Genomic DNA, 22,387 nt, shown 5'->3' on the forward strand with positions numbered 1-22,387 from the left:
GGCCGAGCGGGTCTGCCGGGCACAGGGCAGACCCCCGGGGGGCCGGCTAGGCCCTGGGGCCCGCTGGACGGCAGGCCGCGCCCTGGAGCCCGCGCCCTGTGCCTCCTGCCCGGGGCTCTGGCTGCCCAAGTGGCTGGGACCGGGCCGGGGTCCTTGGGGGCTTTCTCAACACGGGCGGGCGCTTGCTTAGTCACCATGGGGACGGACACCTCGAGGACAGCAGCAGCTGTCACGTTCCCGGGCGCGGGGAGCTGCCCCCACCACGGTGGCCTGAGGAGACTCCGGGGCCCCCTGGGAGCCCGCCCGGGGCTGCTCACGTCCGGGGCGCCTCGTTCCCTGGCCGGCGGCTGGGTCCCGGGGCCCCTCCACGCCGCGGGCGCGGTGCCCAAGCACCTGGCTCCAGCCCTCCAGGCCTACGAGCCGGCCCGACGGGGTTCAGTGCCCAAGACGGAGACCAACACCTCCCCGTGGCTTCGCGGGCAGCCCCACCCAGACGCCCAACGCTCCTTGATAGGGCAACAAAAGTGCCCAAACGACACGCCTAGAGCAAACCACACCTGCAGGCCAGCTCGGGTGATCCCGTCTGCTAGCTCAGAGCTCCATTCCAGGCCTTCTTCTCACCTGCGGTTCTGGGAGTCATCATGATGCCCAAATGCCTTTCTTGCTTCCCACAGGTCTGAGCGGCTGGCTGCTGGAGGCCGCAGCTCTGTGTGTGTGTGTGTGTGTGTGTGTGTATGATATGTGTGTGGTGAGTGTGTGTATGTGTGTGGTGTGTGTAAGGGATGTGTACATGGTGTTTGTGTGTGTATGGTATATGTCTCTGTGTGTGTGGTGTGTGTGTATGTGTGTGGTGAGTGTGTGTATGTGTGTGGTGAGTGTAAGGGATGTGTACATGGTGTTTGTGTGTGTGTGGTGTATGTCTCTGTGTGTGTGGTGTGTATGTGTATGGTGTGTGTAAGGGATGTGTACATGGTGTTTGTGTGTGTGGTGTATGTCTCTGTGTGTGTGGTGTGTGTGTATGTGGTGAGTGTAAGGGATGTGTACATGGTGTTTGTGTGTGTGTGGTGTATGTCTCTGTGTGTGTGGTGTGTGTGGTATATGGCTCTGTGTTTGGTGTGTGTGTGTGGTGTAGGTGTGGTATGTGTGCATGTGTATGTGTGTGTGGTGTGTGTATGGAATGTGTATGTGTGTGGTATAAGTGTGGCATGTGTATATGTGTGTGTGCGTGTGTGTGTGTGCGTGTTTCCTCTGACAAAGAGGGTATATGGCCAGGACGAGAGCCTTGGAGCACACCGCGGGCCTAGCACATTCTTGAGCCCATTATTACCAGGGCCAAATCCTTCCCCAGGACGAGAGGCTTCCGGTCCCGGCCTGGGAACAAAGGCGGCCCGCCCACGGCGGGGAGCGGAGGCCCCTCGGCGACGTTCATTCCGCATGGCGGCTGACTAGAGTTACACACGTTTCAGGTGGTTTAACGAGGTGCCTCCAGCCCTGGGACCCGGCTCACTGCAGGCCAGCAGGGTGGGGGGACCTGAGCCCGGCTGCGCCCTTCCTCCCCGCCTGGGTGTTCTGGGGGCCAGGAGGCGGCCACGGGGCTCAGTGGCCCCCCAGCCCCTGGCTGGGGTGGGGGGCAGATGGGGCGAGGGGCGGGGGGGGGGGCATCCAAGCCTTGCCCAGAACGGAGCAGCTCCGCCGATTCCACCCCCAGAAGCGGCGCCACCCCCACCTCTCAGCGCCCCCACAAACCCCAGCGTCCCCACCAGCCCTCCCCCGGCCCACGGCCGCGCCCGCGGCCCACGACACGCGCGTGGTGCTACCCACGACAGAGCGCACACTCTCGAGTATCTTTTTCCTAGGCAAATGGGTTTGGGTTTCAGTCAAGGATGTGAAAGCAAGCTGGGAGCAGCTTTCTGGGGGACCCGGGGAGCCAGAGCCAAAGGGGGACTTGGGCTGCTCCCCACAGGGCTGTCCGGTTTCCCCTGCGCTTTCTCATGGTTTGGGGGAGATAGCTAAGATTTGGGAGGGGGGGAAGGGGGGAAGGGCAACACTTTAACCATTGACTCCTACTTGTATTGAGGTTTGATCAGAGACCAGGGCCCACCAAGCGTCCACGTTGGGAGGCGTGGTCGTCATTTTTACGGCCACATTACGGATCCGTTTCAGACGCACCCCACGGGCAGCTGGAAAGCATCTCCGTTATGAGGAGCAGAGCCTGTTTGGAAACATGGCCCTGGCATTCTTCGCCCCCTCCCTGGAATCCGGACATAGGATGGAGATGCTGCACACGGGGTGCCTGGGTGGGGTCTCCGGGCCCCCGGGCCTTCCTGCCTCTTGAAGGCTGGCTTCTGCTGGCCTCTCCCATAGCCCGTTCTTCTCCAACCTGGGCCTCGCGCATGCTCTGCAAGGGTGCTCCACCTGAGTTCCTCCTGCATTGTTGGAACATTGGGAACGCTCCCTTCTTGAATGGAGCTATGAAGCCAGGAAGGTGTTGGAGAGGTCCGGGCTGGGGCGGGAAAGGGCACCAGCCCTGCGGACGGCCATCAGGAATAGCGCCCCCCCCCCCCCGGCCCCAGAACATGCACGCCCAGCCTCCAAGGAAGAGAGCAAGGGCAGACTATTCCCCAGCCCTGCCCGGATACGAGTCAGGGAGCTCAGATCTGGCGGTGGTTGGAGGGGACTGAATTTGTGGATGGTTGTTCTCTGGCTGCAGATAGCAAGAGCGTTCACTTCAGATTACCGGTAGCGTCGGAAGCTGCTTGTGACTGTGACATTTAGCAGCCCTTGCCCTCCCTTCCTTGGGGCCTGCTAGAATTCTGTTCCAACAGCCGTGCATTCGAATGGGCCCCTTGCGATTCGCTCCTGTGTGGAGGCCACTTCTGCTTGCACTCGGGTAGCTAGGGTGATCGTTTTGGGTGGTTGATGCCACAGCGTTTACCATTAGGCTTCCCCCCAAAATGGCACCCGATCTCATCTCCATGCTGTGCCTCTTGGGGGCCACTGTCTCTTTAATTTTCTGTGCGAGGCTCCCAGCATATTTGGAGGCATCTCTTTATTTTTCAACCGTCCATCCTCAGGCTGTTTCACTTAATTGTATTGAACGATGCACTTAAAAATAAAAGCCAGGCTGGGAGTGTTGTTCTGTGGTGGGGCATTTTGCACAGGGTCCTGGGTTCTATCCTCAACATGGCCAAAAAAAAAAAAAGTAATTACTAATAAATCCAACCACTTCTGACATCCTTAGTCTTTTAGTAGGTAAATCCAGGATGCTTACATTTAGTGTAATATTGAATCCAGTGGGTTTGATTTTTCCCCAGGATGACGGGTGCCGTTTGACCTGTCTCGTCTTCGCCTTCCAGGCAGCCGGGCCCTGGCCTGTCTTCCTCCTGTCCTGTGGTTTGGACGTCTCCCTGCCCTCTTCCAGCCCACAAGTCGCGGCGGAGTCAGTGCGTCCTCCTCAGTGAGGTCCGCAGGCCTCCGGGGTAAGATGGGACTTTGTGTGTGGCGTCCTTTCTTCCTCCCTCTCTGTGTGGAGCAAGGCCATCTCCCACACCGCCCTCCCGGTTTAGAACCCAGCACCAGGCGGGAAGCTCTGCGCGGTCCCTCACGGGACAGAGCGGGCGTCGGGCTGTGCAAGCCCCCGCCCCGAGCCACGAGTATCACGGCCCCCCCCCCCCCCGTCACTTCCAGGGCTGAGCTCGCCCCGAGCAGCCTCTCCCAGAAACGGGGCGCCAGCCTCCGCGTGAAGATGGAGCTCAAGGGCCTGAGGGAGCCGGGGGGAGCCCAGGCAGCCGCCGGGCCCTGGCAGGGGCGGGGGCTCCTGGAAGCCCCTTCCCGGCCCCGCCGAGGCTCACGCGGGGCCTCTGCACACGGGAGCAGCCTCGGCCGGCCGCCCTGTAATTTGTGGTGGTCGGGGGCAGACAGTGTGCCAGGCTGCAGACACCAGCAGCCCAGAGGCGGGGGTGGGGGGGGCGGGGGGGGCCCACCCGCACGTACAGCAGATGTCCCTCCCCTCTCAGCCCAGTTCCCCCGGAAGCAGCTCCCAGGCCACCTCCAAAGACGGGGCTCCCCGCCGTGGCCGGGACGGAAGAAAAGGGGTGCGATCGTTGTCTGCCGGACACCCCGCTGCTGCACGCAGCTCGGTGAAGAAGCCCCGCAAACTGGAGGGGGCCGGGCTCCCCGGGGCCAGCGCCACGCCGCCCCCCATGCCGGGGGGGGGCCAGCGCCACGCCGCCCGTGCCAGGGGGGGGGCCAGCGCCACGCCGCCCCCCGTGCCGGGGGTCACCTGATGGCGGCCGCAGCGCTCCCCTGTTTATCCACCGCGCGGTGCCCCGCGCTGCGCTGCCCGAGATTTTAATGACAGCCGGATTGAAACAGCTCCCCCCCCCCTTCCAGGAATGTTCTAGGGGTGGAGAGGAAACAGTGCAGGATTTTGCTGTTTTAAGAACTAATATGTGAACAGCCTCAGAAAGATGTGAGGTGTTTCGGGCTGGCGTTTACACAGTAAACAGAGGCACAAAGGCGGGCTTGTGGTGGGTTCCGAGGGCCCTGTCCGCTCCTGGGGGGAAGGGGCTGCCTTCCCGGAGGGCCGGGCTGGGAGGGCACGGCGGACCCCCGCCTCCAGGCGCCCCACCCGGCTGGGTCTCCCCCGGGTGCTGTGCCGGGCGGCGGCAGGAGAGGGTGTCCCGACGGGCCACCGGAGCAGACTGCGGCAGGACGAAGCCCCGGGGGGCCGAAGGCACCCGGACTCTGCCCCGGAGCACCGGGGCACCCCCCCCCCGGGCTGCATTTGGATATTTGCAAACCTCACAACCCCCTAACCACTCAGGAATTTCTTCCATGCCCAGACAGTCTTGTTTCCAAATTTGGACTGGGCTCCTGTTCCCCTGACAAACTCCTCCAAAGACACAGAGCAGCAAATCGCAGCCGGGGGGCGGGGGGCGGCGGGGGGGCGCCCACACCCACGGCCATCCGGAGACTTCACCCCTGGGCGCGGGCTCTGCCGGGAGGCGCGTGGCCAGTCCCACACACGGTCTTGAGAACCGAGGAGCGGAGCCCCCCAGCTCCCAGCCGTGCCAGGGCGCACACCCCCACCGACTCCGTGCCCCCCCCAAACAGCCAGGCGTGCTCCAACGGCGGTGCCCTCAAGCAGGCCGGGTGCTTCTCAGGGGGAAATACAAGGTCGTTCTGCTCCTTGACGGCCAAATACAACTAGCCATGGTCCTGGCTGAGAGCAGGAGGGACAGCAGTTCAAGGACAGCCCAGGCAACAACGTCTGTCACAGACGCCCATCTCAGCAGAGATATACCTAAAATATACCTAAAAATGACCTGATGGGGGGAAAAGGACAAAAGGGCCAGGGCTACGGCTCAAGGGGGAGAGTCCTAGGTAGCAAGCACGAGGCCCTGAGTGTAAATCCTAGTATTGAAATCGGAGGAGGAGGAGATCAATGCAAGTCACTAAGAAAACACGTGTGCATAGATAGACGTGTCATATACTACAAATGTATGCCAGTTGGAAGGAAGGGAGGGAGGAAGGGAAGGAGGGAGGGTGGGAGGGAGGGAGGGAGGGAGGGAGGGAGGGAGGGAGGGAGGGAGGGAGAAAGAAGTCTGCCAACTTCACCCCCCCCCAAAAAAAAGAGGCAGAAAAAAAATCACAAAGTTTAATAGCCACTCATGACACAGTTTCTGTTCACAGCAAAGTAAGGAAGGGAAGCGACCAAGTCAATAAAGGGGTTCAAGCAAACCCCACAGCTAACACTCGTCCTGGGCACGTGCCCTGGTCTCCGGGAAGCAAGGCCTCTGATGCCCAGCTGCGTTTAGAGGAAGAGGGAGGAGAGGGCGGGAGAAGAAGAGAGAAAATAGAATGAAAAGAGAAAAAAGAAGACTGACTTTATTATGGATGGCAGGGACATATCACCACAGAAAATCCCAAAGAATCTGTGACAAACAAAAACAAATGAGCAAATATCTTCCCCTACCTAATAAGGAAGGTTAGCAAAGCTTTATGATGTGAGATCAATGTGCAAAAACCATACACACGCACACACACACACACCTTGTACTTCTATAGCTTAGCAACAATCCCCCAAAAATGCCCCAGAGAAAACTTTCATTGTAGTAACTTCACCAACAAGAAGTACTAAGTAACAAAATTTAAGTGCCCACTGCAAACCCCCAAACGTGCTTGCTCAGTAGGCAGAGACTGAGTTACAGCACGCCCAGATTCGTCAGTGCATTGCCAATCAAAAGTCCAGCAGAGATATTTTTTTGGGGGGTGGGGGGGGTCGGGGAAGCACAGGCTGGGGTAGATTCTGAGAGCTGGCTCTCAGATTTTGATGAGAATATGAAGGATTTAGCTAAGTACTGCACTTACTAAATGACCAAAATGGGAGGATTAACAGGACCTGATTTCAGGGCTTAATGTAAAAGTCACAGTAATCAAGACGGGCCTTTACTGGGGGAGCAGATTACGATGTTCAGAAATCAGACCAACACATGGCCAACTGATTCTCACCAAAGGTGGTAAAGTAACTCCATGGGGTGGGGGGGTGGGGGGGGGAATAGCTGCAGGGACCAAGGGTACCACATGCAAGAAGATTTAACCTCTCATCAGACCTGTCACCCTATGTAAAATTAAACTCGAAATGAGGCACAGACCTTAACTATAAAATTCCTACAGAAGACAGAAGAAAAAGCTTTGTAACCTTGGATTAGGCAAATATTTCTTAGAGAACACACACACGCGTGTGCGCGCACACACACACACACACACACACACACACACCTTACAGGAGAGGTGGGGAGAGAGACCTTGATGAATTAGATTTCATCAAAATTAAAAACTGCTGTTCTTTTCCCAGAGGTTAAGAAATTTCGAGGCAAAGCCACAGATGGGGTGGTGGCGGTGGGGGGGGGGGGGAAACACATTTAGAATCAGGGGCACGACTCTTCCAACTCTTAAAAAAAAAATCCAATTATTAAGGGTGGGGGTGGGAGGTGGGTGGGAGGGGGTGACTTCCTCCAGGAGCAGAGCTAGCTCAGGCCTGCAGCGCGGTTCCTGGGGACATGCGAATTCAGGCCACCACCCAGGCGATCAGAACAGAAGAGAGCCGCTATCGCTCAGTGCCGGCGAGAAGCGGCTGCCCTGTGCGCGCGCGCGTGCGCTCACGCCCACGTGCGAAGCTCCCGCGCCCGGGCGGGCGGGCAGGCGCGAGGGCCCGGGAGAGACTGGCACGCCGCCCGGCGCTCTGGCCGCGTCCGGGGACGGGAAGCGCACGCCCCGCGGGCTCGTCCGGCGGTCCCACGCCGGGGTGGGGGGGGGGGGTTACCCCAGAGCCACGGAGACAGGCGATGCCTGTCAGACCTGCGCGGAATGCTCCAGACAGCGCTAATCATAACAGCTGAGCCCTGGAGACAGCCGGGACGCCCATCAGCCCCGCGAGAGATAAACAAACTGAAGTACATTTTATCCTCTCCGAAGGAAAGGAAACCAACTACCGAGCTGGGGCGCGGCGCGCATGGACCGCGGGTGAATCCTGCTAAGTGACGGAAGCCAGGCGCCGAGGCCCCCGCCCCGGGGTTCGGTTCCCAGGCTCCGGGGACACGGGGGCGGCTGTTCCCAGGTGCGGGCCGGGCCCAAGGGGCGCAAAGGAACCAAACGTGGACGGCAGAAAAAGACTTTGCCAGAACTCATTAAACTGGACACCTAACGGAGGGCGGAGATCTCCTGTGTGTCCGCTTCCACCTCCCGACGCCTAAATCCACAATGGGAAGGAGGGAGAACACCGACGAGATCAACCCAAGCGACGTCTGAATCAACCGTGAACCGGAAGACACAGCGACGGGCAGAGAGCGGGCTTGGTGAGGCCCAGCGCAGGCCAAGCCTCCGGCGTGGAGTCAGAAGCCGGGTGCGGGCACCCGCGGCCTCAGGCGCTGCGCCCAGGGCCCCCCTCCACGGCCCGGCACCCGGCCCACGGTGCAGACGAGGCGGGGAGCGCTCGCGTTTAGGGCCCCGCCCGGGCCTGGCTGCCCCTCCCCCGCCCGGGCCTGGCTGCCCCTCCCCCGCCCGGTGCCTTCCCCGGGCTCCTCACGTCAGTCCACCACCGGGAGCCCCGCCCCCCACGGCTGGGACCGGCACCCCAGAGCAGCCCCCGCCCCCCCCTTCCGTAGGTGCCACTTCCTGGCTCCGGCTTGTGTCAGGCGTGTTCCTGGCCGCTTTGGTGGGGTGCCCTGAGCCCCTCCCCGGGGCCACGCGGGGAGGAACGCAGAGGTCGGCCTCGGCCGGCGCCCCAAGCTGTTGGCCTCCGCCGCCCGCTGCCTCCGCGCTGGCTCCATCCCGGGTACTGGGGGCCCTTTGGGGGGACTGAGCTGTTGGGCTGTGGGAGAGCCCTTCCACCGGGCTGCGGGCCCCTCTGGGGGGCCGTGCTGAGCCGACAGGGCCGCCGAGGGCCACGCAGGCCGAGGACACACGGGGCGGGCCAGGCTGCACCGTGAGGGTGGCTCCCGCCAGGCCGGGGGGGACCCTCCCCCAGGGCTCCCCTCCAGTGCCCCCCACCTCCATGCCGCTGCTCTGGGGACTCGCGCCGGGATGGGGAGGGGGGCGGCTCAGAGTCCAGCAGGCCTCACTTCCCCCGCAGCCCCAGGAAGGAAGTTCAGGGGCCTCGAGGCCCCAAGCCACCTGCGGCCGCTCACGCCCACTTCCCACCGCGCCTCCCCGGCCTCCCCGGGCCAGGCCCCGGCCGGCGGGGCGGGGGAGCGGCTGCGGGACACAGAGCCTCTTGTTCCCACCCGAGCGCCTCGGGAGGAAGCCCCCCCCCCTCGGCCAGCACCGGGAGCAGTCGCTGGAAACGCCTGGGGCTCCAGGCGGGTCCCGCACACCCCAGACGAGGCTCCAGGCCCGGGGCCCAGCGTCACGGCCAAGGCCCCCCGAGGCAGGCAAGCGGGGAGAGGACGGAGAATGGAGGAGGCAGGGCCGGCCTAGGCGGGGTGCAGGGCGGGACACCGGAGGGTGGCCCCGCACCCCGTGACCCCCGAGCAACCGGGCCGGCGCCCTGACTCCTCAGACCATGACTCCACAGTCAGAGGCCAGGGCACCCAATGGCGAGGCCCTGGGGGCGCCCGGCCGGACCCCTGGGCCCCGCCACATGGCCACAGAAGCCAGGTGGCCTAGCATACTGCCATTGCCCTCCCCCCCCCACGCACCTACAAGGCGTTTTGTTCCCCAAGGGACGTGTGAACCCCAACAGGGCTCCCGGCCCTCAACTGCGCCCGCAAATCTAAACAATAAGGGACTCGGCTCATGGAGACATCGCTCTCCAAGGGGATTTTCTCTCCTTGTTCCATCTGGGATCTTCCAAGCAAAGCAAAGACTGCAGACACTAGAGAGCAAAGAGGTGCCCGGGCCCCCACCCCCCCCAAATCGCCCCCCCCACCCCACGGGTCCACATGCCCCAGCCCCTCCCGGGAGAAAGCCTGCGTCCACGGCTCCCTTCCCAGCCCCGTAGGAGCCGTGCGGTCCTCACAGACACCCCCAAGTCCCTGCCCAGGCCTGCAGCGGGAGTGCAAGGCCGAGCCCGCCGCCTGTGCCGAGCTCCTCCGCTGGCCAGGGCCATGCCGGTCCCTCGCCCTCCAACAGAGACTGCCCTCCCCCCCCCCACGGAGGCAGGACCGCCCTCCCCCACGCCCACCCCACAGAGCCAGGCCACCTCTGCTGAGGCCCACACCATACCCCCAAGTCACGCCATTTTCCTCTTTGCCGAGTCTCAGCAGCACCCCAAGTCTTACAGCTCAGGTAGCAGAGGGCAAGCCATGAGCAAGCAGGCCAAGGGAGAGGGCACGGTACTGAGTTCAAGTCCTGGCACCAGCAGGAGAACATAATTTAATCTTAGTTTGACTCACAAAACAACGCTCAAGTATATGCTTCATGCAAGAAACACGCTTATCAGACAAAGACACTGGTAGTTTAAAGTAAAATAAATGGGAAATATAGACAACATCTGCTAACTCTAGTTACAGGAAAAAGCCGGAATGGCTACGTTAATACCGACGAGGCAGATTTCAAAGCAAGTGAAATAAGCAGGGATCAAGAAGGTGATTTTATAAGGGCAGAGCGACGGGCCAAGACATGAAAGGATGTGGCAACCGTTAGCACAATTGCCCCCCCCCCAAATAAAGTTCTAAACACACTGAGAAAAAACCCCACCAGCACCGAAGCACGGAGAGGCAAGCCCACACCTGCAGCTGGAGTGTCGAACCCTGGTCCTTCACGACGGTGGTCAAGACAGGGAGCACGGGAAGATGCGGAGGCGGGGTCACCCATCGCCCACACCCCAGCGCGGCACGAGGGCTCCCCGGGACAGCGTGCCGGCGGCTCCCGTCTGGACTCCTGGCTCCTCCGGAGGCTAACACCTCGAGGACCGCAGTTTTTCCACGGCCACACGAGTCAGGGGCCCAAATCAGAAATGAACAACGGAGAGGGACATGAGAACACCAGTGTTTGGACAAGCCGCGCTTCAAAGACCCCACAAAATCGGACGCTGGCGAGTGTTTTTTGATGGAGATGACACCGGGACGCACACCGGAGAAGTGAAAGGTCAAAGGTCACCCAAGGGGGTGACCTCCAGCCCCAGCTTCCGCCTTCAGAAACCAAGCGCCTCAGCGAGCAAAATGAAGCTGAGACCAACCACCCAAGCCAGCTCTCTGAGATCAATAAGTATACTAAAACTTAGCTGTCCTGATCAAGAGAGGGGGGGAGGGGAAGGGAGGGAGAGAGAGAAAGAGAGAGATTGGGAGGACCAGGGTTCAACGTCAGCCTGGGCCAAAAGTGAGCGAGATCTCAACTCAACCAACAAGCCGTGGCCTCGCGGTGTTCATCTGTAGTCCCAGATGTGTGGAAAAACTTAGGCAGGAGAACCAAGATCTGTGGCCCAGCCCTGGGAAAAAGTTAAGAGTACTGGAAAAGTAACTGGAGGAAGAGAGGAGTGTAGACTTGGCTCAAGCGGTAGAGAGCCTGCCTAGTAAGGACCAGACCCTGAGTTCAAAACATGTATCTCAAAAAGAAAAGTGGTACAAGCCAAGCCAGGCACCTGTGACTCGGGCCTGTAATCCCAGCTACTCGGATGGCTGAACTCTGAGGATCTCAGTTCAAAGCCAGACTGGGCAGGAAGGTCTGTGAGACTCTCATCTCCAGTGGATCAGCGGAAAACTGGAAATGGCGCTGTGGCTCAAAGTGGTAGAGCGCCAGCCTTGAGCTGAAGAGCTCAGGGAACAGAGCCCAGGCCCAGAGTTCAAGCCTCACAAATGACCAAACAACACAACAATGACAGCAACTGGTACAAATCTCCAGGAGTGAGAGAGAGAGAGAGAGAGAGAGATCAGCCCTCGCTCCGCCGATCTCCAAAGGGCGAGGGCGGCGTGAGCGAGGAGGAGGAACTTTGCGCCCATACACCAGACCCGTAGGAGGAGGAACCGACTCCCCCTCGGCTGCGTGAAGTCCTAACCCGCCCCGAAGAAGACAGTCCCGGGCCTGAAAACACTGTCCATGAAGCTTAGAACCTAGCTAACAAGCTTCTCACGAGGACGGCTTTACTGATAGGACCCTGCCAAACATACCCACGGGAGAGCAGAGTGATTCTCCGTCGGACCAAGAACACCCCACCGCGCCCTCCACCCTGCCAGCTGCCCCCCCCCCAAACAAGCCAAAGACAGTGGCGGACAAGGAAAGTCAGCATCCCTAGTGACAGGCACCAAACTCGCTAGTAAAATGTTAGCGACTCCAGTAAGTGGGGATAGACGTCTCGTGGAACTGTCCGCTGGGCCGGGCTTCAAAGCAGGCTCCGCAGGGCTCAGGCTCCTGATGCCCGGCTTACGATGCTCGTTCAAGGATGATGCTCTCTCAACAAACGGCGCCGGAGCCATTAGACAGCTGTACCTGAAGGTCAACACAGGAACCCAGCCTTTGCACTGGGCACGAAAATGAACTCAAAATGCTTTCTCCCACCTCAGCGCAACCTGACGCTGTACCACCGCGGGAAGAGAACCCCCGCAGTGACGTCGTTAACAGACGCTTCCTAAACATGACGTTAAAACTAAACTATGAGGGCTGGGAATGTGGCCCAGCGGTGGAGCGCTGGCCTGGCGTGCAGGAAGCCCTGGGTTCGGTTCCTCGGTATCACATACGCAGAAAGAGCCGGAAGTGGCGCTGTGGCTCAAGTGGCAGAGCGCTGGCCTTGAGCAAACAGAAGCTCAGGGACGGTGCTCAGGCCCTGAGTCCAAGGCCCAGGAATGGCAAACAAACAAAAACAAAAACACTAAACTATTCCCCCCAAAAGAAGAAGAAGCAATAAGCCTGCCTTGCTAAAGTTGAAGCCATTTGCTTTATTGCCATGATCAGGGCAGGGTCCTCGTGTGGACCGGGAGGCCAGTGCTCCACCGCTTCCTGCGTCCATCCCCACCTTAGAACTCTTTTTCAAAACACACTGGTGAGTAAACGAGTCTCCCGTAAGTAAACGAGTCTCCCGTAGGCCGGGAGAAACGATTTGTAAGGCTCTGTCCACGTGGCCAGGATAAAGACACCTGAGAACCCAGTAAGAAGCCGACAGCCAGATCTTGAAAAGAGGGGTAGGTGATGTAAAGGCTATTTCAATTAGATTTTCAGAGAAAAAGATGCCCAACACTCTCAGTGATTAAAAAGTGACAAGTCCGGCTGGCCCCGCGGCTCGGGCCTGTAACCCTAGCTGCTTGAGAGAGCGCCGGGCCGCTGTGTCTGCCATCTTGGTTCTGGCAGGAAGAAGAAGGGCGGGGATCACAGACCGGAAACAAGACCCCGCCCCAGGCGGAGAGGGGGCCGGCGGCACGGCTCAAGGCGCTCCGCCGCTCGAATCGCCGCCGCTCCGTGTTTGGCTTCTTGGCAGTTAACGGGAGAGGAAACTCTCCCAGGTTTTCCTGTCCCTGGCTGGCTTTGAACCACGATCCTCAGATCCCAGACTCAGGAGTAGCCGGGACTACAGGCGTGAGCACCTGCTACAAGACCTCTAAAAAGAAAGCCACAAGCAAAAAGGTCTGCGGGCGGGGCAGCGGCCGAGCGAGCTGCGATAGGCCCGAGCCCCGCGTTCAAACCCCAGCACCGGATCAAGGCGCCAACGGATCTGTCCCGACAGAACGTGGGTCCGAAGAGGGAGCCGGGGCCGCGGGGACCGCCAGGGCCGAGGTGACGGTTCCGGGGTGCTATCCTCACACGTCCCAAACGACTGCATGGCCAGCTTCGCAGCGGGCCCGCGGGGCACAGGCAGCGAGGCCCGGGAGAGCGGCTTCCGAGTCGGGGTTCCCGGCGGAGGCCCCCGCCCTCCACCCGGCCCCCAGGCCTCCCTGGACCGTGGGGGGCTGGGGGGCTGGAGAGCCCTGCTCCTGGAGGCCCCGGGGAGCCAAGCCCGAAGGCACCACGCCTGCCGCTGCTCAGAAGAGGCCCCAGTGCCGGCCCCGCCCCGCCTCAGACGGCTCCAGGTCCTCCACGCCCGCACGGGGGACACGGACACAAGCCACCCCGACGCCAGAGGAGGGCCCCACACGCGCGCACCCCGGGGGGGGCTCCACGGGGCGCAGGGGGCCAGCTCGGCCGCGAGCGTCTGAACACCGCAAGGCCAGCCTGGTTCTGACCTCACTCCAGACCCCACGGCCAGAGCGACGTCAGCATCCAGGGCCTGTGCCTTGCCCGTGGCACCGAACCGCCACCAGCCGCCACCAGCCGCCACCAGCCGCCACCAGCCGCCACCAGCCGCCACCAGCCGCCACCAGCCGCCACGCCCCGCGGCCCGGAACCCTCCCGCTGGCCCCAGAGGCCTGTCCAGGAGGAGCGGCGCGGGCCCCGAGAAGGAGACGCGAACTGAGATCAAGACGCCATCCCCCACCCCCACCCGCACACGCTGCCCAGAAACTGGCCGGCTCCTGGCCCTCGGGAGAGGGGGGGCTGGCGCGCCCCCCACCCCCACCCACACATGCTGACCGGCTCCCGGCCCTGGGGAGGGGGGGACCCCGCCACCCCCCACCCCCACCCGCACACGCTGACCGGCTCCTGGCCCTCGGGAGGGGGGGCCGTGCTCGCTGCCCTGCACACACTTGTTCCGCTCTGGGCCTCCTGCGCTGGCCGTTTCTGGAGTCGACGTGCAGATGGAACCCGGCCTTGGGGGGGCCCCTGCACCCCTGCTGGCCCCGCTCTGAGCTGAGTGAGCCTGCGTGCACGTGGCCTGCACACGCGTGTGAGCCTGACTCGCGCCCACGCCTGGGCGGCGCGGGTGCCCCCTGGGTGTGCCCACGCTCGCACGTCTCTCTGCCGGTGCCTTTCTCTCCACCACATCCGGGCCAGCCTGGCAGGCAGGGGTGCGGGGTCGTGCTCCAGCGATCTGACCTGGACACGGGGCCACCTGAGCACCCGCGTGGGGGTCCCGGCGCGCCCGCCCAGCACCTCTGAGCAGGCCACAGCAGGGCCTGCGCGCCTGAGGGAGGCCCACGGCCATGAAGGCACTGTGTGTGTGTGTGTGTGTGTGTGTGTGCGCATGCACACGCGTCCCGGTACCGGGACTTACATTCGCGGCCTAGCGCTTGGTTCTCTCCGCGGGAGCCGCCTCCGCTCCCCGCGCTGTGCTGGTTCTGCGGAGGCGGAGGCTCGTGGATTCGTCTGTCCGGGCTGGCTTTGGATCACGAAGCTCACCCCCCCTCAGCCCCCCCCCAACGAGGAGCTAGGATTACGGGCGTGAGCCCCCAGCCCCCCGCTAGCCCGCAATTCCACTTCCCAGCCCACAGGGAGCCCAGACCCACCTAACTAACCAACAACACGGCCACCGGCCGGTGCCCAGCCCGCCGCAGCCCGCGGCGTTAAAGCCGGGGGGCAGGACGGAGGGGAAGGTGCTGGGGGCCCTCTCCCCCCCCCCCCGTGAGCCACACAGGGCACGCTCGAGCCGCCCCCCGCCGGGGCCTCCGGTCCGCGTTCCGCGTGGCCTGCAGAGGCCGAGACCGCGCTCAGAGCGAGTCTGCGAGAGGTGCCCCGGGGGACGCCAAGGCCCCCGCCCCCCCCGCCCGCCCCACGCGGGCAGCCCACTCCTCCGGGCAGACGGCCGGCCACGGCCACCAGGCCCGGCCCGGCCCCACGGCGGAGCTGGCCCCGGAGGCCCAGCGCGCGCTGTTATGTCAGCTGCCGCCCCCCACTTCAAGCCGGGCGCTCCAGCTGGCCAGGGTCAGGCGGGAAAACAAGGCGCTCCCGTTCCCCCGAACCAGAGACCCCCGCCCCCCGGGGCGCCCACTCAGGGGGAGACACCTGTCCCCCCGGCTCGAGGGCAGCCCCCCCACCCCCCGGGGCTGACTTTTGTCCCGGGGCCTCGGGGACCGGGAGGAAGGCAGGCAAGGAAGAAAACTGGGAGCCGGCGACCGGCCTGAAAGTGTCCAGCGGCGGAGGACACCCCGAGTTCCAGCCGGACGCAAGCCTGCCAAGGGCCCCCGGTCCCGGCCGGCATCGCCCGAAAGGCCGGGGCCGCAGGAGGCCCCCTCCCTGGCCGATCCCGGCGGAGCCCCAGAAGCAGGGGCTCCGAACACGGCGGAGAAGAAAAGCGGGGTGACCCGGACAGCGGGCAGGCTCGTGAGAGGGGCAGGAAAACCCCGCGCCCACGCGTGCCGCACGCGCGCCCCGCCACGCCAGGCACGCGGGAGCGAGGCGGCAGCGCAGGCGTGGACAAGGCGGCGGGCTCCGCCCCGCCCCGCGCCAGCACCCAGCACCCAGCACCCAGCACGCGCCCGCCGCGCCCCACCCCGGGTCCTCGCCGCGCCACCTGAAGCGAGGAAGCGCCGGGGCGAAAGGGAAGGGCGGCGAAGGACAGGTGGAACCACCTCTCCCGGGGCAGCCAGGGCTCAGACAGCACCCCCGGCCCGAGCCTGGGGCCCCCCCTTGGTCCTCCCTCCCTTCCGGCTCCTTCCTCTACCCGGCCCAGGCCCCGCAGGCCCCGTGTTGTGCGGGACCACGCGGGGAGGCCACGCGGGGAGGCCTGGCGCAGCCGGTGGCTCGTTTTAAAGACAGGCCGCCATGGCGCAGTGCTGGTGAACCCCAGTTCCCAGGGTTCCGGGCTGACGGGGACCGGCAGGAACCCCGGGCCTCGGCCACGTGTGCTGTGTGCAGTGCCCAGCGCGCCGGAGCGGGCGGGAGGGAAGCCACCGCCTGGACGGCGGGGGCGGGGGGGGGCGGGCGGGCGCAGAGGACAGAGGGCGCAGCCCCCAGCGCGGGGGAGGCGGCCGGGAGACCGGGGGGCTGCGAGGACCAGCAGGGCCAGGCCGCACCCACAGCACAAAGCACACGCTCTGTACACGACCCACAGCAGATCACCGCGAACACACGCTTCACGCGTGACCCAGCACGCCGCCCTCACGCCACACACAGAACACGCACGCGCGTTCCTGCAGACATGGCGGCCGGACCCAGGGGCTACGCGGCCCAGAAGCCGCCGGGCCCGGACCCGGGCACCGGGGACACAGCCCGGCCTTGTCCCCACCAACACGAAGGACTGCGGGGGAAACTGAGGCAGCGGAAGGGGGAAGCCGCCAGCCGGGGTGAGGTGAGTCACGGTAGCGTGTGCGGGGCGGGGGGGGGGGGTGTGTGTGGAGGGCCCAGGCGAAGACCTCACCCCCCCCACCCCCGCAGCCTCCATCACGGTTCCCACCCTGGTATGTGGTGTGTGTGTGTGTGTGTGTGTGTGTGTGTGTGTGTGCGCGCGCGTGCATGCAGGGGGGGCCTTCCCCGGGGGGCTCTTCACGTGTGATTTGCAGACACGCCGCGATCTGGGAGGCGCAAAGGAGGCCCTCACCTGAGCCGGGCCGGGAGGCGGGGGGGGGGGATCAGCAGCAGATGTGGGGAGCAGCTGGGACCCCTCCACCTGTGTGCATGTCCGCACGCTCACACAGCACACACGCGCGTGCGTGCACACTCAGCCACACACACACACACAGGGCCTGCTCCACGACGGGGCTGCACGCCACAGCCTCATCCGTGTGCTCCAAGTCCGGAGCGGGGCGGGGCAGGGGGGAAGCGTTCTTCTAGAACGGTCCCGCAGGCCCGCGGGCCCCCGGCCCGGCCCACGGCCTGAGCCCCGGGTGCCCGGCCGGCCCTGCTGAGAGAGGGGCGGCGGCCGCAGCCTCGCGTGACTTCTTCCACATCTGCGGCGCGTTCCCAGAATCCCTCGCTCCCCGCTCCTGGCCGGGCCCGCGCGCCGGGCTGGGGCCGGGGCCCCCGTGGGGCTCCCGGAGCCTGCGGTTTGGGCTCACGAGGCAGCGCGCTGGGCCGGGGCCCGGCGGCGGCGGAAGGCGCGCGACGAGAGTGCCCCCTGGTGGCCGCCCGGGCCGCGCCGCCCGCCGCCCCTCCGTCCCCCCTCCCCACCCAAACCCACTCGCTCCCTCCCCCCACGCCCGGCCAGGGAGGGGGCCGCCGCTCAGGTGCTACAGGGCCACGGGACGAGGCCCCGTCTGAGGTTGGAGAAACCGAGGCCTGCTTCCCGTCCTCTGAGGGCAAGCGCTGGAAACGGGGCCCGAAGGACACCCCGCCCCAGAAGCAAGCTGCTGGGCCGGCTGGGACGCCTGTGGTTGTGGGGCCTGCCGGGGGGGGGGGAGGCGTGTGGACAGGTGGGGGGGAGGGGGGCTCCCGGCAGAGCGCCGGCACAGCCAGGTTACCGGGAAAAGAACAGGGGTGCTGAGGGGAAGGTCCGCCGAGCTGGACCAGACGCTGGCCCTGTGGGGTCTCCGAGAAACAGCCAGACAGGGCAGAGCCCGTGCAAAGGCCCCGTGGCAGCCAGAGGTCAGTCAGCGAGGTGGGGGGGGGGGGGAGACGAGGAAGGAACTTGGAGGTAATGCCTGCTGGAGTTTATCTCAAACCGGGGCTTTCTGGAACAGTCAGATTGTCTGAGTATTGTTTAGAAAGAATGCTTTAGAAAGTCTGCTTCCAGCTGTGGAGGGGAGAGGGCGCTACAGGAACGCGAGACACGAGCGCATTCCTACATGACCTACACACTCACAGGCGTGTGCGTGCACACACCTGCAGCCACGCCTGTGTAGATGGACAGGGAGCCCCGAGTAGAGACCCGCGATGACCCTGGAGGAGAGAGAAAGGAAGATGGGGACGGATCATTTCCAAATGCATTGCAACTGCATGAAGCTGGCCTCAAGTCCCAGCAGCCCGCACCGCGGCTCAGTCGCTCCTCGGGAGGCTGAGATCTGAGGCTCCTGGTTCAAGTCAGCCTGGGCAGGAAAGGAGGTGAGGCTCCCATCTCTGAGTAACCAACCGGAAATCCTGAAGTGGCGCTGTGGCTCCAAGGGGTAGAGCGCCAGCCTTGAGTGAAAGAGCTCAGGGACAGCGCCCCGGCGCTGAGTTCAAGCCCCACAACCGGCCAAAAGAAAAGAAAAGCCAACAGAAGCTGCGGCTTAGTCGGGGGTCGAGGAGAGCATTGTTCCGAGTAAAATGTCACACGGGCATGTCTGAAACACCACCATGAAACCCCTCCGTGCAACGAACACACACCACACACTGGAAGAGACGGGACAGCAGAGCCGACCCGCCGGGGTGGGGGCAGAGGCCAGGAGGGGCTCAGGCGGGGAGGGGGGGCATGGGGGGCATGGGGGGCATGGGCAGAGCGGTGGGGTGGGCAAGGGGTGGGTGCAGGAGCCCAGCTGATTGGCTCATTTGCATCTGAAAATGAGCCCGCGGGAAAACCTGAGGGCCTTGCTTTAAGGAAGGGGTGGGAAGCAGCAGCGTGGTATCGGGGTGAGCCTGCCCCCCCCCACACACTGCCTACGGGGGTGCAAAGGCTGCCACAAACCCCGGCCCGTGGTGCGGTTCTGAAGGCGGCCAGCAGATGGCGCCGGGAGCCCAGGGATCGCAGGCCAGGCAGGGCTGGGGCGGAGGCGCTGGCCATGGGGACCGCGGCCCCGCCCCCTGCAGTCACCCCGTCCCGGGCGGGCAGGCGGGGGACACGGGACGAGGTCCCAACCGCAGCAAAGGCATCGCCACGTCCAGCCGCCCGGCGCAGGCCGCCGGGAGCCCCGAGCCACCCCCCCCACACACACCCCACCGTGGACGGATGTGGGGCGGGGACGCCGCAGAGGCGCCAGCCCACCATAGAGTTTCCCAGCCGGGCGGGCCATCGGTGGGAGTGGCCGGGATTCGGGGGTGCACCCCGTGGCCCTGGTGGGCTGTTGGGGTGGGGTGGGGAGACCCACCGCAGCCCTGGCACCTGGACCCGGCTCCCAGCGAAGGTGGGCGCTGGTGCCGGCCTCGCCCCACACCCCCCGGGAGACCCCCAGAGCCGTGACCCCACCTGATGCCCCCACCCAGGAGAGGCCGGCGCCCGTGGCCCTGCGGCGGAACCCTCACTTAATGGCTCCCAATCCAGAAGCAATGGGAAAGATGAAGGTCAAACGGGGTACAGTGCCACAGTCACCACCGTCACCAGGGCCCGGCCGGTGACACCCGGGCTCAGAAGACACAGGCGACCACCAGACCGCCCCACGCTGGCCACGCCGGCCACACTGCCCCATGCTGCCCACACTGCCCCACGCTGCCCCACGCTGGCCACGCCGGCCACACTGCCCCATACTGCCCACACTGCCCCACGCTGCCCCACGCTGGCCACGCCGGCCACGCTGCCCCATGCTGCCCCACGCTGCCCCACGCTGCTCCACGCTGCCCACACTGACCCACACTACCCCACGCCGCCCACGCTGCCCCATGCTGCCCACACTGGCCACACTGCCCCACGCTGCCCACACTGCCCCACACTGGCCACACTGCCCCACGATGCCCACGCTGCCCCACACTGCCCCACGCTGCCCAAGCTGCCCACACTGCCCCACGCTGCCCAAGCTGCCCACACTGCCCCACGCTGCCCCACGCTGCCCACACTGCCCCACGCTGCCCACGCTGCCCACGCTGCCCCACGCTGCCCCACACTGCCCACACTGCCCCACGCTGCCCACACTGCCCCACGCTGCCCACGCTGCCCACACTGACCCACGCTGCCCCATGCTGCCCCACACTGGCCACACTGCCCCATGTTGGCCACGCTGCCCACACTGGCCACGCTGCCCATGCTGCCCCACACTGGCCACGCTGCCCCACACTGACCCACGCTGCCCCACGCTGCCCCACGCTGCCCCACGCTGCCCACGCTGCCCCACACTGGCCACGCTGCCCCACGCTGCCCCACGCTGCCCCACGCTGCCCCACGCTGCCCATGCTGCCCCACGCTGCCCCACACTGGCCACACTGCCCACGCTGCCCCACGCTGCCCACACTGCCCCACGCTGCCCCACACTGGCTACACTGCCCCACGCTGTCCCACGCTGCCCACACTGCCCACGCTGCCCATGTTGGCCCACACTGACCCACACTGGCCACACTGCCCCACGCTGCTCCACGCTGCCCACACTGCCCCACGCTGCCCACACTGCCCCACGCTGCCCACACTGGCCACGCCGCCCACGCTGCCCCACGCTGCCCCACACTGGCCACACTGCCCACGCTGCCCCACGCTGCCCACACTGCCCCACGCTGCCCCACACTGGCTACACTGCCCCACGCTGTCCCACGCTGCCCACACTGCCCACGCTGCCCATGTTGGCCCACACTGACCCACACTGGCCACACTGCCCCACGCTGCTCCACGCTGCCCACACTGCCCCACGCTGCCCACACTGCCCCACGCTGCCCACACTGGCCACGCCGCCCACGCTGCCCCACGCTGCCCCACACTGGCCACGCTGCCCACACTGCCCCACGCTGCCCCACACTGGCCACACCGCCCATGCTGCCCCACGCTGCCCCACACTGACCCACGCTGCCCACACTGCCCCACACTGCCCCACGCTGACCCACACTGCCCCACGCTGCCCCACGCTGCCCCACGCTGCCCCACGCTGTCCATGCTGCCCACGCTGCCCCACACTGGCCACGCTGCCCACGCTGCCCACGCTGCCCACGCTGCCCCACGCTGCCCCACACTGCCCACACTGCCCCACGCTGCCCCACGCTGCCCCACGCTGCCCCACGCTGCCCACACTGCCCCACGCTGCCCACACTGCCCCACGCTGCCCACGCTGCCCCACGCTGCCCCACGCTGCCCCACGCTGCCCACGCTGCCCCACGCTGCCTCACGCTGCCCCACGCTGCCCCACGCTGCCCCACGCTGCCCCACACTGCCCACACTGCCCCACACTGCCCACATTGCCCCACGCTGCCCACGCTGCCAGGCTGCCCACGCTGCCCCACGCTGCCCACGCTGGCCACGCTGCCCTGCAGGGAGGGGCAGGGAGGCCGGTGCAGGGGGCTCTGCGGGCCTTGGTAACGTCCACCACGCGGGTGAGGGCACAGACAGGCGGAAGCCACGCCGCGGCTCCTCGGGGGCCTCCGAGCCCCCCCCCCCCCCCAGGCTCCCAGCCAGCGCTCCCGGCACGGGCCTCGGGAGGTCTCTGCTTTGCCCCCATACCCAGCTCCCGCGGCCCCTCCTGGCCAGCTCAGCGCGGCTGGGGCGCATCCCCCCCCCCGTGCCCCGACCCAGCACAGGCCTGCCCGCCGGGCCCGGCAGACGTGGGGGGGCGGGCTGCGGGGCCGGGGTGCCAGGCAGGGGCCCCACTCCCTCCCAGGGCCTCCCGCCCCCTCCCCGCGGCTTCCTGGGCGAGGAGTACGCACCATCCAGAAGAGCGAGCCCGTGGCCAGGGCGGCGTACTGCTCGATGGTGGACAGCACGCTGAAGATGAGGCACACGAGAACGATGAGGAACCTGCAAGACAGGGCGGCGGGTCAGCGGCGCGGGCCCCCCCGACGGGGCGGGGTGCCCCATGAGGGGGTGCCCCACCCCCCACAACCCCGCCCACGGAGCGGGGTGCCCCATGAGGGGGTGCCCCAGCCCCCACAACCCCGCCCACGGAGCGGGGTGCCCAATGAGGGGGTGCCCCGCCCCCCACCCCTGCACCCCATCCCCACCCACAGAGCGGGGTGCCCAATGAGGGGGTGCCCCAGCCCCCACAACCCCGCCCATGGAGCGGGGTGCCCCATGAGGGGGTGCCCCAGCCCCCACAACCCCGCCCACGGAGCGGGGTGCCCAATGAGGGGGTGCCCCAGCCCCCACATCCCCGCCCACAGAGCGGGGGTGCCCATTGAGAGGGGCGTGGACGCAGCGGCAGCCTCGGGACCCCGCGGGCCGCACTTGGTGCCAGTGAAGTTTGGTGCGCAGTTCTGCCGGAAAGCACAGGTGATGTACCCGCCACCCCACACCCGGCGGAGGGGGGCGCAGTGGGGGGCCCGGCCCAGCAGAAAAGGCCAGCAGCAGGACACACCGTGGAGGAGCGGGGGGGGGGGGGAGCAGGCC

At 65.5% G+C, this 22,387-nt stretch overlaps 1 protein-coding gene across 1 annotated transcript in view; it reads right to left on the reverse strand.

Annotated features, from left to right (window-relative positions):
* The window catches only part of Kcnq1 (potassium voltage-gated channel subfamily Q member 1), a 220,405-nt gene that overhangs the window by 197,629 nt on the left and 389 nt on the right, over positions 1 to 22,387 (reverse strand). The window contains exon 2 of the mRNA XM_048361465.1: positions 21,709 to 21,799. Coding sequence (XP_048217422.1) covers positions 21,709 to 21,799 — 91 coding nt within the window. The remainder of the gene's footprint in view (positions 1 to 21,708; positions 21,800 to 22,387) is intronic.

The sequence above is a fragment of the Perognathus longimembris genome, chromosome 13 (assembly GCF_023159225.1).
Source record: "Perognathus longimembris pacificus isolate PPM17 chromosome 13, ASM2315922v1, whole genome shotgun sequence".
Lineage (NCBI taxonomy): Eukaryota > Metazoa > Chordata > Mammalia > Rodentia > Heteromyidae > Perognathus > Perognathus longimembris.